At 46.7% G+C, this 15,613-nt stretch overlaps 3 protein-coding genes across 5 annotated transcripts; 1 reads left to right on the forward strand and 2 right to left on the reverse strand.

The window, feature by feature from the left end:
- Positions 1–245: 245 nt before the first annotated feature.
- On the reverse strand, positions 246–5,909 carry LOC108119599 (nascent polypeptide-associated complex subunit alpha, muscle-specific form). Its single transcript, XM_017232857.3, has 2 exons — positions 1,763–5,909; positions 246–1,701 (listed from the first exon to the last, which is right to left on the reverse strand). Exons 1-2 carry the CDS (start codon positions 5,479–5,481, stop codon positions 1,638–1,640), a joined length of 3,783 nt encoding a protein of 1,260 aa, XP_017088346.2. The 5' UTR covers positions 5,482–5,909; the 3' UTR covers positions 246–1,637.
- LOC138926225 (myb-like protein AA) lies at positions 933–1,531 on the reverse strand. The gene is made up of 2 exons (XM_070279450.1): positions 1,433–1,531; positions 933–1,175 (listed from the first exon to the last, which is right to left on the reverse strand). Exons 1-2 carry the CDS (start codon positions 1,529–1,531, stop codon positions 933–935), a joined length of 342 nt encoding a protein of 113 aa, XP_070135551.1.
- A 574-nt stretch (positions 5,910–6,483) lies between the features above and the next one.
- On the forward strand, positions 6,484–15,572 carry MTF-1 (Metal response element-binding Transcription Factor-1). Of its 3 annotated transcripts, XM_017232819.3 has the most exons (5): positions 6,484–7,600; positions 10,921–11,077; positions 11,420–11,522; positions 13,448–13,598; positions 13,687–15,572. In XM_017232819.3, exons 1-5 carry the CDS (start codon positions 6,738–6,740, stop codon positions 15,449–15,451), a joined length of 3,039 nt encoding a protein of 1,012 aa, XP_017088308.2. In that variant the 5' UTR covers positions 6,484–6,737; the 3' UTR covers positions 15,452–15,572. The 3 variants fall into 3 exon arrangements, with proteins under 3 accessions (XP_017088308.2, XP_017088310.2, XP_070136402.1); XM_017232821.3 differs by lacking the exon at positions 10,921–11,077 and having other exon boundaries at positions 6,488–7,064; XM_070280301.1 differs by lacking the exon at positions 6,484–7,600 and having other exon boundaries at positions 11,059–11,077; positions 11,422–11,522.
- The last annotated feature ends 41 nt before the right edge of the window (positions 15,573–15,613 follow it).

Below are 15,613 nucleotides of genomic sequence, written 5' to 3' on the forward strand. Positions count from 1 at the left end.
TGGTTTTGCTATTCTGTTGCCATTATCAGCGAAATTCTCTAAAAGGGTTCTCTTTATTTTTGTTTCCATGCTTTTTTTTTGCTTTGCCATTTTCGCCATTTTCGCGTAATAAGTTTTGTGATTCTTTGTATTTTTTGTATCTAGAACATAGGGGTTAGATTGCACAAGTTACGGGGTCTCCATGTCGAGTTTATAAATAATCAGCGTAATAACTAGTAAAAACAAAAAAAGAAAACACATTTCGGAATGAATACAAAATTGGTTGTTTGCCTTTTAGCGCTGCGGTTCGATTTTTTTTTTTGGGTTAGGATTAGGATTAGGATTAGGAGGAGTTAGGATTGTCCTGGCGATTAAGGATTAGGGAGAGCGTGACCTGGGATCTGGGTTAGGGTTTTCACGGGGGCTCACTAAGTGGTAATACATCTAGATAAAAACGCTATATACAGACACACGAGTTAATAATAATAATATAACGCAGCATGAGATAATAATAATAATAATAATAATAGATTTTGGTTAACAATAATACAATAATTAGGTTTTTTTTTTCGCCTTCTGCTTTTTGTCGCTCTACTACTTTTTTTTTTTAGTTTTCGTTTTTCTTATGCCGTTTTTTTTTTTTTTTTTAACAAACTACCAATAACAAATTTTTACTAATTCAATTTAAGTTTTTTTCCCTTTTTTTATGGTTTTGTTTATAAATTATTGTTGTTGCTTTCGGGTTACCTTGTTGTTACTATTCCTGTGTATTAAATTAAAGGAAAATCATCATAATTATCCTTTACCAATTCCTGGCGGTAAAACGGCCAATACGATGCCTCTATATATATATATATATGTATATATATACTTGTAGTTAATATTACACACAAGTGCTATATATGCCTTATACGTTTATGTTAATATGCAATGTGTCGGGCTATCCACGATCTCTAGCCGTAGTCGCCGCCAAAGCGTCCATGCTTGCTACTCCCGGTGCTGTTCTGCAGCTTCTCCGCCAACAGTGCCGCCTTTTGTTGCATGTAGGGATTGAAATGTTGCATGTACATTGATGCAGCGGCTGCAGCAGCATAGTTGTTGGCGTAGTTACTTCCCCGTTGGTTGTTGCTGCCTCCCCATTGCTGCTGCTGTTGTTGTTGTTGCTGCTGTTGAAGATGTTTCTGTTGCTGGTGCTGCTGTTGTTGATGTTGTTGATGTTGCTGCTGATTCTGTTGCTGTTGCTGCTGCTGCTGCTGGTGATGCTGCTGCTGTTGCTGTTGTTGATGCTGATGCTGCTGCCAGTAGCCCTGCTCCGACATATAATCGCCATCCTTCTGATACAGATACGAATTAAGCAGCGATTCGCGAGCGGCAGCGGCCGCCATCTGATTGCTCTGGAACATGTTCTCCATGGCCGCCGCCGCCGTGGGATAACAATACTTGTTGCTACTACTGTTGCTATGGTTTTGATTGTTGGCTGCTGGAAGTTGTGGTTGCTGTTGCTGAGTCTGCTGCTGCTGCTGCTGCTGTTGCTGTTGCTGCTTGGCGGCATGGTAGTTATAGTCCTGCTGCTGTTGCTGCTCCTCGAAGCTGGCCGTTCTGGATCCGGATACCGGTCCCGCTGCAGGTGCTGGCTCCTTTTGAGCCCGGCTTGACTGTCATTCGCCGGTGGCCGTCACTGTGGTCCACTGCCAGGGGCTGTTGTATCCTTGCTTCGGATTGCTGCACCAAAAGGATAGAATCTTGAGGATCACCGATTTTGGAATGAAAGTATGATACCAACCTGCCGAAAAGAGGATGCCACAACGCCGAATTGGCGTCCATTCCGCCAGCTCCGGCTGCTGCTGCTGCCGCCGCCGCCGCCTCGGCCAGGTGCTGCTGCTGGACATCCTGGGGCAGCATGTTGCCGCGCTTCCGCTGATGCTGCGATCCGGCCGAGGTGTGCATCTGCTGCTGCTTGGCCTGCTCCAGGGGGTTGTAGGTAACACTGGCTTTGCTGGATCGCAGGGTGCGCCCGGTTCCAGACTCCTTGGCCGGGTCTGGAACCGATTTGTGCATGGAGGGCCGGTTCCGCATCCCGTCGAAGGGCACGTTGAGCAAGGGCACCACGTTTGCCTCCGGCTCCAAAAGATTCGAAAGTGATTTGATGGTCAGTCGGGGTTTGTGCTCTGCTGGCGCAGGGGCTGCAGGTGCCGCGGCTGCCGGGACAGCTGAAGGCGGAGCAGTGGTACTGGCATTTGCAACTGGGATCTGCTTGGACTTGCTGAAGTCCGCTTCGGGTTCCCGCCTGGGACGTTTGTGCTCCTGGTGGTGATGCGATGTGCTAGACGACGAGGAAGACATCTCTTTGTTGGCCTCCCAGTTGAGGAACTGCGGCAACTGGGGCTGCAACAGCTTTTGCATGAGTGCCATCTCCACAGGATTGGTGAACCCATTAAAGGGATTGGCTCCAGCAGCCGTTGTGGATGGCGTGGCAGGAACAGGAGCAGGAGCGGGAGCTGTCGCTGGGGGTGGTGCCGGTGTGGGCACCTTGGGCTGTTGTTCCTCCGCGGGTTTCTGTTTCATGCAATGCTTGTACAGCTCGTCCAAGTGCTGCAGTCCGAACTGGCTGTTGTACAGCGGAAGGAGATTGCTCATAAACTTTCGTTGGAGTCCCAGAGGATCCTTCATGGTCTTGAAGAACTCCTGCGACAGCTGCCCGAAGTAGGGCATCCACAGCATCTGCTGGAGCAGCGCCAGGGTGGTGGCATTCAGATCCGTCGAAAGACTCGAATCCGCTGGAGATGGAGGAGTGGGAGCCACGGGAGGCACTGCCACTGCTGGAGGCTTTGGCTGGATAGGCACGGATTTTGGTTGTGATTGCTTTGGACTGGGACTTCTGGCTTTGCTGGGCACCACCACCACTGGATCGGGATCCTTGGGTAGCTTCGCCGTCTGCTCCGCCTCCGTTTTGAGTATAGCCTCCAGCTGCTCCATGGTTACCACCAGGATATTCGGATTCTGGATGATCTCCGGGTAGGCGAACGCCTCCGGTAGTCTTAGCTCTGGTCTGGTGGTTAGCAGCAGGGGAATCTCGCGGGCTGGAGAGGCCAGCACAGCACCAAGCCGATCCTTTGGCACGAGTATGGGATCCGGCACCTTCCACTGCGGATTGCTGATGAGCATCTTCAGCTGGGTCAGCGCGTCCGGATCCTTGTCCATCTTAATGCTGGCCTTCGGGCGTTTCTTCAGCGGCTGACTGGAGTCCTCCCCCTCCTCATCATCGATAACAACGGTCTCCAGTTTGCCCTCTCGTCCCACCTTGCCCAGATCCATGGGCTCCGCCTGCTGGGGATTGCTGTTCAGCTTGAGGAACTGCTCCAGGATGAGGTTTTTGATAGTCTCCGACGTGGTCTCCACTTCTGCCGGTATGGAGTTGGCTGGCAGTTGAAGTTCCCGCTCCGGAGACTTCAGAATGTCCGAACTGGAGGTCACAGCACACTGGCTGCGAGACTCCGAGGGTGGACACACCTCCTCGCGCTTCTTGTAGCTCAGATCCTTGGGCGTCTCCTCCGGATTCACTTCGCCCGCTGGCTGGTCCTTTTCCTTTTCCGGTGTGGGAGTCGGCGTGGGCGTTTGGGTCAGCTCCACCGTGGCCGGAGTAGGCGGATGGGGTTCCCGGTCCGCTGCATCCTGTTGCTTCTCGAAGGCTTCAATACCCAGGAAGAGCTCCCCGTTCAGACCCTCGATCTCGCCCGCCTCGTTAAAGGACAGACACTTCGGGGCATCGTCGCTGTCCATGTTGAGAATGCTGGGCAGGTCCTTGCCGAGATCGGGCACGCAGAAGGAGCTCAGTTCGTCGGACGTGGATGAGGAGTTCTGCTGGTTGTTCTCGGCCCCTGTGCTGCTCTCCTGGACGAGATTGTCCTCGCAGCTGCGCTTCACCAGCGAGTCCAGCAAGTCGGCACCGCTGCTCCCGTTGTCGCTGCTGCAGTTCTGAAGCAGATCGTCGGCGTCGTCCAGAAGATCCTTCAAGTTCTTGGTATTCGCATCGAGGCTCTCCACCGAATCGTGTCCCCCTCCAGCCAGCGGCTTGTCCGGCTCCGCTTCGACGGGTGACGCCTCCTCGGTGGCTGGCACCAAGGCGATATCCCCCTTGGGCAGGAAGAGGCCAGTCTTGGGGCATAGCTGCAGCTCCATCGGCGATGGAGTGGAGCTCTGATATGTGGGCGTGTTGGTCTTTGTGGCCTTGGTGGAGGCGTTGGTCTCCTCGCTGTCAAGCAATCCGTCGAAGCAGGGCGTGGGCTCTGGTGTATTCGATTCTGGTTGCTGGGTCGGTGGCAGCACCACCACATCCTCGATAACCGTGGGCAGATGGCCGTTCTCGAACTGTTCCGGTTCCTGATCCTCCTCCTCTACCTCATCCGGCAGTTGGGTGGCACTGTCCTCCCAGTCGTGCAGCAGATTTTGGGCAATACCCGGCAGCTGCGGCTCTGGCAGCTGCGCCTCCTCTTCGTGCTGCTCCAACTCCTCCTGCGTCTCGTGGTGCTCCTCTTCCTCCTCCTCCGCTTCCTGGGCCTGGAGCTGGTGGTGCTCTCGCTTCACCTTCATCAGGGGGGCGGTGGAGCCGTGGAAGAACTTCACTATCCTAGTGGAGGAAGCATCTGTGCGCGGCATGGACCGCCAGCCGTTGGTAGTCTTCGTCAAACGTATCCGGTTTCGCTTATCGTAGTCCTCGCAGCGCACCTCCACGATCCGGGTATCGTCCTGCTTGACCCACAGGAAGATGGGGTTGACGCTGGGAGTTGCGGGCGAGGCTTCGTGGGACGTGGGAGCGTTGACAGGAGGATTTGGAAGTGCTGCAGGTGTGGGAGTGACAGCAGGCGGCTCCGGCACAGTCGCCACCTCCTGGGCTTTGGATTGGGCCCTGAGCTTTGGGCTGATTCTTCTTGGGGCTGGAGCTGTTGTTTTGGTTTCAAGTTTTACGGCAGCAGTCTGCGGCAAGGATTTGGCTGGTTCTGTATTCTGGACAGGAGGGATTACAGGGGTAGGATTCACTGAAGGAAGAGGAGCGGGAGCTGGAACTGGAGCAGGAGCAGGAGTGGAGGTAAGGATAGGAGTTGGAGGAACGGCGAGGGGTGGCAGCTCCACGGCCGTACTGCACTTTGGTTCTGTTTTGATCTCGCGTAGCACATTCTTGTTGATCCGTGGCGTGTTGGCCACCTTCAAGTGTCCAAACTTTTGCTTGGCCCGGTTATTCTTGCCCTTCGCACCCTTCCCCCGCCGCCGGCTGGACTGCTCCTCGAAGACCAGGAAGATGTCGCGGGCCACTCTTCGGCGCTCCGATTTCCGGTGGCAAACTGGAGGAGCTGCTTCCAGCTCCTGCTTGACAACAGGCACTCCACCTCCATTGGTAGTGGTGCTGTTGTTGTTATTGTTGGCATTTGCAGTTGCCTCCGGGTTAGCTTCATCCTGACCTCCGTTAGCTGCGCATTCACTTGGCCTGCAAGTGGTCCGGGGCATTTTACGGCCGGATGCGTCTCCGTTAGTCCGTGATCAGTGGCACAACGCTGGTCATTTTCCGATTGGCCCCACTGCCTATTGCATATTCCGCTTTCCTGTTGCTATTCTGCACTCGTTTGCTGCGCCTTTGCTTTCCTTTCCTTTCGTTTCGTTTCGTTTTGTATCGCTCCCACCCCCCTTGTATACCGTATCCGTATTTTTCTGATTGGGAGCAGCGTTCGTTCTGATTGGCAACGCAGGTACGACTTCAACGCGGCCCCTTTTCGACCGTTCACACCGTTTGCATTGCAATTGCAGTTGCAGATGCCCCACCAGCGTTTCTAATTCAGTTAATTTCGATCCGCACTCCGCTATTTTGCTATGTGCTGCTATGCACTACGCTATGTGTTTTACGTTGACAAAATCAATGAATTTTGTATATATGCGCTGCTCGGAGGTTGCCACCCTTTCGAAACTGCGTGAAAGAGACGGTGGAGCGGGCCCATGGTCGGTGGCGGAAAAGCTTATTGTGGGGTAGATTTTTGGGGTAACTATAATATTGTTGGTACTTAACTTATTTATTTTGGAGGACTTTAGGGGCTGCCATTTAATAATAACAAACATTTGTCATTGATTTTTTTAAAGTTTAAAAGTATAAATAGTTTTCATAAAATAAAACCTATAATTTAATGGCCTAAATTCTAATATTCTATTCTATTATTATTAATGGTTGTAGTATCAAAATAAAAGTATAAAATATACAATAATAAATATCAGTTTTCAAAAAGTATAAATGATTTAAAAGCTTCCAGATTTTTCAAATAAATTTAGTTATTTAAGAGACTTTATTCTTACTAAATAAATATACATATAAACCTATTTATTTATCTTTGTTTTTATTTTAGAAAAGCTTGGCAACTCAGAACGATCATCGATAAGAAGCAAGTAGCAAGGCCACACTGCGTGTAGAAACTCATGTAGAATCAGTCATACAGAGAAATATTAAGTATCCGCAGCGTGGCCACACTGATCTAGAATCTAAATCACTCGACCAATCGTTTGTTGTTGTGCTGTACGGTGTGCTTTTCGATCTCGCGGCCGCTACTAATGAGAAATCTCTAATTATTTTGCAACGTATATATGCATGTGTACATATATCCATAAGTGACAAACGGGCAACGGGCAAGAGAAAAGCGAAGCCAACTGCATATGCGATTATCGGGTGTTCCTTGGTGTACATACGTGTGCGTGGGTGTGCGAATAAATAATAATACGAAATGAACGAGCAGCAGCAACAACAACTGCCCATCGAGCAGCACTACTACCAGCGCAGCTGCCATACCAGCAATTCCTTATCAGATAGCCGGGATTACGATACGAACTCGTCGCGTACCTCGCTCACCGGATCTCCGCCAGCCCCCTCTTCCGCCGGATCCATTTCCCTAGACTTTGATGGAGGGTTCGGCACGATGGGCGGTGGAGCCCTGTCTCAGCTACTTGTTCCGAAACTGGAGGCGGAGAGCGGCCTGGGTATCATCCACTCGGACAGCTACAGCCTCTACAGAGCACCAGGCTCCATCGAATCCACCAGCGGCGAGCAACAGGTGCTGGATCTCGGGCTAACGCTCGAGCAGGACGATGTCCAACTCTCAGAAGCCACCTACAATGCACTATTCAGCTACGAGAATCAGTCCAGCACATCCATCACACAATCGCTACAAAGTCACATACAGTCCAAGTCAGAGGAAGGAGGGGAGGATGAGGAAATGCACCAGCTCCTCACCCTACCCGCCACTCAACTAACACCCATGCCCATTACGGTCATACCCATCACATACCATCACACCGAGTCATTGACCCCCAGTCTGGGCGAGGTGCCCCTGATAGCCACACTGAGCGAGGACACTGGCCAGGTGCTCAACCTGGACGACATCTGCTTCACCCTGGAGTACCAGTTCGAGAACCAGAAACTCGTCCAGGTCCAGCCGCCCACCGTCGTCTCGCTGAGCATGCTGCCCCCAGCCTCCGAAGGGGTGTCCCCAATTCTACCCAACTGTGATAATGGCCAGGGAATCGTCGTCAACTCCAACAGCAACTCGATGGAGGCCACATCTCCGTCGTATTTCACCGTTGAGACGAGGTATCTCCTTGGCATGCCCCCTCTCTTCTGCATGAATTCCTGAAGATTTGCTTGCATTTTCTAATTGGCTACGATTCTTGCCCACCTGTTTCAGTTTCTTCGCAATTTTTTCAATTTTATTTTTAATGATTTTAATCGAACGAAATCCATAATTAATTATTTTGAAAAATGTCACCCTGAAGGGGGGATTATGATTCGAATTTCGAACCAATTATAAAGATCATCGCCTTTCCAAAAAAATTCAAATTTAATAAAATCATAATTTTATTTGCTTTTTTATGATTTATAGTTTAGATTTTTAAGACCTTGAAATCAAATGTTAAAATAAAAATGGCTTAATCGTTAAAAAATTTATGAAATTTAGATTCAGAGCCCCGCTGGGAGCTCGAGTCTGTAATCGTGCTTGGCCAATTATAGTGGGCCGTCAGGTGTGCCCTCCGCTTTCGGTGACCCCCGCCCAGGGACAGTCCCACCAGGGATGCCCCCCCTCCTCCTCGTCGCGATTCCCCTTGATCTGCTAATTTTCCACTGCCCACACACTGAAAATATCTAGAAGAGGAAAATATTTTTCTAGCGTCTGTCGTGACGTGTCAGACTTTTTTTTTTGATTTTATTTCACTTTTTGTTTCGGTTCCAACCCCCCCAAAAGAAGAGGAAATTTCTTCCTTGTCGAGATATTTGGGGGTTTGGGGTTTTTTGGCAAATATCGACCATTCCAATGTCCACTTATTACAACGCGGTGTCCGAATCGTTTGCATGTTGTTGCTAATTGCCTGATTTGTGTTCTCAGGCTGCTGCTGGCTCTTCAAATATTATTTTTTTTTTTTAAATATTGAATCTCAAGACCCATTCGACTTTCTCGTACCCTCTTCTATAGTTTCGTATATGCCCGTGTCGCGATGGGAATCATAAAGTTGCATGCCGCGGCCTTCTCTTCGGCCGATGATTGTTTGTTTGGTCTAAAAATAGTTGCACCGATGAACGCATTTAGATTGTATCTCCCTGCCCCCCCCAGTCCCAGTCTCCGCCCATCGGATACATATATATCCATCCATGTAGGTGTATATCTGTACAACAGTCGGTTTTTTTCCCAAAACTCATTCACACTTGGTACTAAAGTGCCGGTTCACAGAATGGACTCTGTAAATGATGGCGTTGTGATTGTGAAATTCTCCCCCCAAAATCCGAAATTCCCACAAAAAAAGTTCAATTTGGCACTAAAAACAGACTTTTCTAGATTTCTTTTATTTCCCAAAAGGGCAGAGTTTCTATCTGTGTCACAGGGTTCTATTCTATCAGTCTATAGGGTGATAAGAGTGGGTAATTCTACAAAATAGAAAACAATTTCAATAGATAACTAAGGTTGGAAAATTTTAATTTTATTTTAAAAACATATTTTTTAGAAAAAAATAAATTCTCTATTTTTCTATTCTTCTATAAGGTTCTTAACTCTTGAGCCCTCGATAGGGTGATAAGGGAGTCGATAATTCTACTAAAAATAGGAAACAATTTCAATAGATAACTGCAGCCCTTAGCTTGGAAAATTTTTATATTTTTAAACTATGGAATTTTTGTATTTAATTACAGCATTTTAGAATTAAGAAAATCACGATAAGGTAACTAACTCTTATGTCCCTGATTGTGTTAGAAGAAAGTTAATAACTCTACGAAATGTAACCCAATTTAATACTGGTCCTAAACAAATTATTTAAAAACTGGAAAAATTTTAGAAAAATATTTATTAGAAAAAAAAGGCAATCTCTTTTTTTGGAAATCAACATTCTTTAGGTACATATACAGGGTTTCTAACACTCGAGCCCTCAAAATAAGGGGTAATAAGAGAGTCAATAATTCCGCAAAATATAAACCCATTTCATACACCAAGCTTCGAGATTTTTATTTATAAACTATTGAAATATATTTTTATGATGTTTAATTAAATAAATGTTTAATGTTTAAACAAAATTAAGATGTTTTTCAAATATACCTATTGGAAAAAATCTCATTCTCTATTTTCGAATAGCAATATTCTTTAGGTATCTAGGATGCCTAACTTTTTAACCCTCGATAGGATGATATAAGACTCAATAATTCTACGAAATATAACCTAATTTCAATAAATAACTGAACAATTTAAAAAAGATTAAAAACCCTGTAAGTCATGTTTTTGAGAAATATATTTTTTGTTTGGAAAATATCTCAGTCTCTATTTTCGAACAGCAACATTCTTTAGGTATCTAGGGTCCTTAACTCATGCGTCACCCTCTAAATCATTTTATTTATAAACTTATTAAACATATTTTTAATAATTTTCACTCGATAGGTATTAAAATAGTCATAAAATAATTTTCCCTGCTCCTAAGTCTTAAATGATCTGTTTTGATGGGGTTGGTCCGCACTTTTAGATACATAGTTGTTGTTGTTGTTGTTGCCTTTGGTATTTTCATTATTCTGCGGTACAATAATTTTTCAATTTTTCATCTATGCCTTGATGTTTTTTTTTTTCTCAGCCTTTGGGCGACGACGCCTTTTTGGCTATTTTTACCGCCATGAGTAGTGTTCCCTCAATCATATTTCTCATTTTTCAGCACTCCTGCGATTAGAAGGGGCCTGGGATGGGCGGTAGGGATACGAAAAGGGGAGGGTCTGGGGGTGCCAGGCGGGGCACGCTGCCCGTCACTCAGCCAGCCAGCCGTCGCAACGCCCACGCACTTGTTGGCGGTACTACAATACTAGATTTTCCTATTTTTCTCTCTGGGGTTCGCCATAGTTTCGGTGGCCGTTTGTTATTTTCCTTTGGCATTTGTTATGTTTTGGCCATGACAACATTAAATATTAATTAATCTGATTAATAAGAACCGAAAAGCCTCCAGAGAGCCTTCTTTGTGTTTTTCCCTTTAAATTTTCTTTTGTCAAAAATGTTGTATATTTTTCTCAATTTTTTAAAGAATACATTTTCTAGCTGATTTAAAAACTTTTTTTATATATAAGCTTTATTTGTTGTTATTTCTAGGGATTCTAGGGAGAACCCTAGGTTTTAAATTTTTCCATTTTTTTTAAGTGTTTTTTTGTTGACGCTCTAACTCGACTAATCACAATCTGTGCAGTTTTTATATATTCATGTCTATATGCTCATATATACTTGTTGCGTTTATTATATATACAAAGATCTTAACGGCCCACTGACACACAAATCGGGAGGAAAAAAGCCCCACCCGATGCGATGCGATTTTCTGTTTGTTTCCAACTGCCGATCCGATAAATTCTTGTGGCCTCCGGCCTTCCCCTTTTCTTTTTTTTTTCTTGAAACGATCTTCCAGCTATGTGGACGATTACGATCAGAATGAGCTGGACGAGGATGAGCAGCTGGCGCACTGCATCCAGCCGGGCGTCTTGCACAAAGATGACCAGGAGTATGAGGAGGACGAGGTCGGGCATCAGGATGAGAATGATCAGCTCATGGCACTGGCCTACGAGGTATCACACCCAATCAGCAATCCAATTCAGCATCCTAGCCAAGCTAGTGCCAAGTGTTTAACTAACGCTTCTTGTAGCGATTCGCCATCCTAATCCTAGTGTTAGCGGAGATTCCGATTCCTGCGATTCCGATTCCGATTCCGATTCTGTAGGCGTGTAACCAAGTTTTGTTAACCAAAGAAAGCGGTGCGTAGTGCGTAGCTTGATTCGAACTCGTGCTGCCCCATCTGCCCCATTTCTCACCCAATAATCCCGCATGCCCCCATTTGATCGAACTGTCCCATCAACCCACAAGTGCCTCGAATTCACTTGATAATGCTATCTCTGCTCTCCCCACTATAGAGCTCCGACGAGGCTCTTAGTCGCTATAGATGCAACTACGAGAACTGTTACCGCAGCTACAGCACGATTGGAAATCTGCGAACGCATTTAAAGACACACACAGGTGAGTAGGGCTCCTAAAACTACTTTATTAAGTCTTTTAAAAGAGTCTTTTATAAAACTTATACAATATTTTTGAATTTAATCGTTCCACAAATCGGTTAAGGTAATCCTCTCAAGAATCCGATAATTATTGACGAAGAAATAGCTTTCAAAGTGGACCAAAATGCCCTTCCTTGCGTTTTCCCCAGATTTTGAAGGGGACCCCATAGAAAATTTTGAAAAAAATCTAAAAAATATTTGATTCCTAAATTTTGGTGAAATTTCATGGAGAATCGATCCACAAATCGATTAAGGTAATCCTCTCAAGAATCCGATAATTATTGGCGAAGATACAGCGTTCCAGGTGGACCATAATGCCCTTCCTTGCGTTTTCCCCAGATTTTGAAGGGGACCCCATAGAAATTTTTGAAAAAAATCTAAAAAATATTTGATTGCTAGATTTTGATGTAATTTCATGGAGAATCGATCCACAAATCGATTAAGGTAATCCTCTCAAGAATCCGATAATTATTGGCGAAGATACAGGCTTCCAAGGGGACCATAATGCCCTTCCTTGCGTTTCCCGCAGATTTTGAAGGGGACCCCATAGAAAATGTTGAAAAAATCTAAAAAATATTTGATTCCTAGATTTTGATGTAATTTCATGGAGAATCGATCCACAAATCGATTAGGGTAATTCTCTCAAGAATCCGATAAAAATTGGCAAAGATACAGCGTTCCAGGTGGACCATAATGCCCCTCCTTGCGTTTTCCCCAGATTTTGAGGGGACCCCATAGAAAATTTTGAAAAAAATCTAAAAAATATTTGATTCCTAGATTTTGATGCAATTTCATGGAGAATCGATCCACAAATCGATTAAGGTAATCCTCTCAAGAATCCGATAATAATTGGCAAAGATACAGCGTTCCAGGTGGACCATAATGCCCTTCCTTGCGTTTTCCCCAGATTTTGAAGGGGACCCCATAGAAAATTTTGAAAAAAATCTAAAAAATATTTGATTCCTAGATTTTGATGCAATTTCATGGAGAATCGATCCACAAATCGATTAAGGTAATCCTCTCAAGAATCCGATACGTATTGGCGAAGATACAGCGTTCCAGGTGGACCATAATGCCCCTCCTTGCGTTTTCCCCAGATTTTGAAGGGGACCCCATAGAAAATTTAGGAAAACATCTAAAAAATATTTGATTGCTAGATTTTGATGTAATTTCATGGAGAATCGATCCACAAATCGATTAAGGTAATCCTCACAAGAATCCGATAATTATTGGCGAAGATACATCGTTCCAAGTGGACCATAATGCCCTTCCTTGCGTTTTCCCCAGATTTTGAAGGGGACCCCATAGAAAATATTGAAAAAAATCTAAAAAATATTTTGTTTTTAGATTTTGATGCAATTTTGTGGAGAATCGATCCACAAATCGATTAAGGTAATCCTCTCAAGAATCCGATAATTATTGGCGAAGATACAGCCTTCCAAGTGGACCATAAGGCCCTTCCTTGCGTTTTCCCCAGATTTTGAAGGGGACCCCATAGAAAATTTTGAAAAAAAATCTAAAAAATATTTGATTTCTAGATTTATCGCAAATTTGTATAGAATTGAAGAATAGGAAGTTTATGAACAGAAATATAGAACTCGAGACGTCATATCATATTATTCAATTGCCTTTGTCGCTGTTACACTGGAAAAACTCGTTGTTTTCGTAAAGAAATACATAAATGGGCATTTAATTGATAAGAGGCACTCTAATGAGTTTGTTTCCTGTGTGGATGATAACCATAAAATGACTCATAGCTATAGATGCCTGATTTCACAATATCTTTATCTTTTTCTTTAAAACCCTACGCCCTATATCGACTAGGAACTAGTGATTACCGATTTATAATATTATCCCAATTATTTAAATGTTATTTGAATTTTTTAGGCGATTACAGCTTCAAGTGCCCCGAGGATGGATGCAACAAAGCGTTCCTGACATCGTACAGCCTGAAGATCCACGTCCGTGTCCACACGAAGGTGAAGCCCTACGAATGCGAAGTGACTGGCTGCGATAAGGCCTTCAACACCCGATACAGGTGAGTCGGAGCTCATTCAAAAATCGATGGGGTGATAACTCAGAATAGACCAATGGCTGCAGTGGGCTAATCACTCTCTATCTGACAGATTGCACGCTCACTTGCGGCTACACAATGGGGAGACGTTCAACTGCGAGCTGTGCCAGAAGTGCTTCACCACCCTGAGCGACCTGAAGAAGCATATGCGCACCCACACCCAGGAGCGACCGTACAAGTGCCCGGAGGACGACTGCGGCAAGGCCTTTACCGCCTCGCATCACCTGAAGACGCACAGGAGGACGCACACCGGCGAGAAACCGTATCCCTGTCAGGAGGACAGTTGCCAGAAGTCGTTCAGCACATCACACAGCCTCAAGTCGCACAAAAAGACCCATCAGCGCCAGCTGACCAACAAGGGCCGGAAGAAGAGGCCGCTGAAGCCGCAGCAGGGGAAGCTCACGGACCTCGAGCAGGATCAGGAGAACCTTCAGGACCAAAGCCAGCTGGAGGAACAGGAGGAGGGAGAGGAAAGGTCGGAGATGATGGCCCTAAATCCAGGAAGTCAGTGCTCCGAGACCACCAGCACAGATAGTGGAGTGGTTCTGCACACTCTGACGGGACAGGATCAGTTACAGAGCGTGTTTATCCTTCCGGAGGATCAGCCACTGACCCTACCCGAAACATCACAAGCCTATCAATTGTCCTATGCAGCTGAGGAGGAGATACCCAGTCCCTGGTCGGATGCGGGGGTGCTCCTTTCCAAGCCCATCATTCCCATGGCACCGGTTACAGATGCCTGTGTGGCTCTGCCCACGGAGATGCCCAGCTTCGTCGACTTGAAACCCACCTTTGGTAATGGTGTCAGCGGAAATATGGAACAACCCCAAGCCGAGATCATGGAGGTGGAAACTGTGGCACCGCCACTACCAACTCCTACCCTGGAACTCAATCTACAGAACATTGAGGAGCTGCTGAAGCAGGACTCCAGCTTCGACAACGAGGAGGACATGGAGACCGATTCCCTGCTGAACGACATCCTCATGACCATCGACAACAACAGTGCTCTGCTGCAGGAAACCCTCCACCAGGCCTCTCAGGTGCCAACGGACGCTTCTGGCTTGGTGGAACTGGACATTCGGGACAATAAACCAACTCTGAAACAGATAACAGCCGATGCGGGCATCTGCAATTGCACCAACTGCAAGTGCGATCAGACCAAGAGCTGCCATGGCGGAGACTGTGGAGCATCTAGTCAGAAACCGACGAGGACCACCACCACGACCTTGGCCACTCCGAAGCCGAGTGGCGGGAAGCGCATCTGTGGCAGCAAAAAAGTGAGTAAACGCGAGGCCGAAATGAACCAGAACATCGAGGATGTTGCTTTGCTGCTGCAAAACCTGGCTTCCATGGGCAACGCCAGCTCCTCCGGCGGCGGTTGCTGTGGCGGTGGTGCGGCCAAGCCAGCCCCTACCACTGGCGGCTGCTGCGGAGAACCCAAGATTCAGCCCGAGCCGGCCAAGAGTTGCGGCAGTTCATCATCCGGTGGTGGTGGCTGTTGTGGTGGGGGAGGAGCACCTGCTGCACCACCATCGCAATCTTCGGGCGGCTGCTGCTCCAGTAACAAACCAGCTCCAGCACCGGCGCCGCCCTCCGCTTCAGGGTGCTGCTCGGGCAAGGCCAAGGCCCAGGAGCCACCGGTCATCACCAACGCCCCCGCAACCGCCGTCAAGGGGGCGTCCTGCACCTGCAAGAGTCCGGCGGAGGGGGTGGCCAACGGCTGTTGTGTGGTGATCTGCATTAAAACGCTGCAAGCGCTCCGCAAAGTTCTGACGCGCCGGAATCTGAACCTAATGCTTTGTCCACAACAGAACTAAACTGAGAAGCCAACAACTACTTATGTACACTAATCCCCAACAGTTTAATCCCAATGTTTCACGTAGGCCCAGACCATGTAATCGATTAAGTATTGTTGTGCCTGTAAAAAGTATTTTCCAATTATTTGTTAACAAAAAAAAACAAAAAATAACAAAAGATCA

The sequence above is a fragment of the Drosophila bipectinata genome, chromosome 3L (genome assembly GCF_030179905.1).
Source record: "Drosophila bipectinata strain 14024-0381.07 chromosome 3L, DbipHiC1v2, whole genome shotgun sequence".
Taxonomy (NCBI): domain Eukaryota; kingdom Metazoa; phylum Arthropoda; class Insecta; order Diptera; family Drosophilidae; genus Drosophila; species Drosophila bipectinata.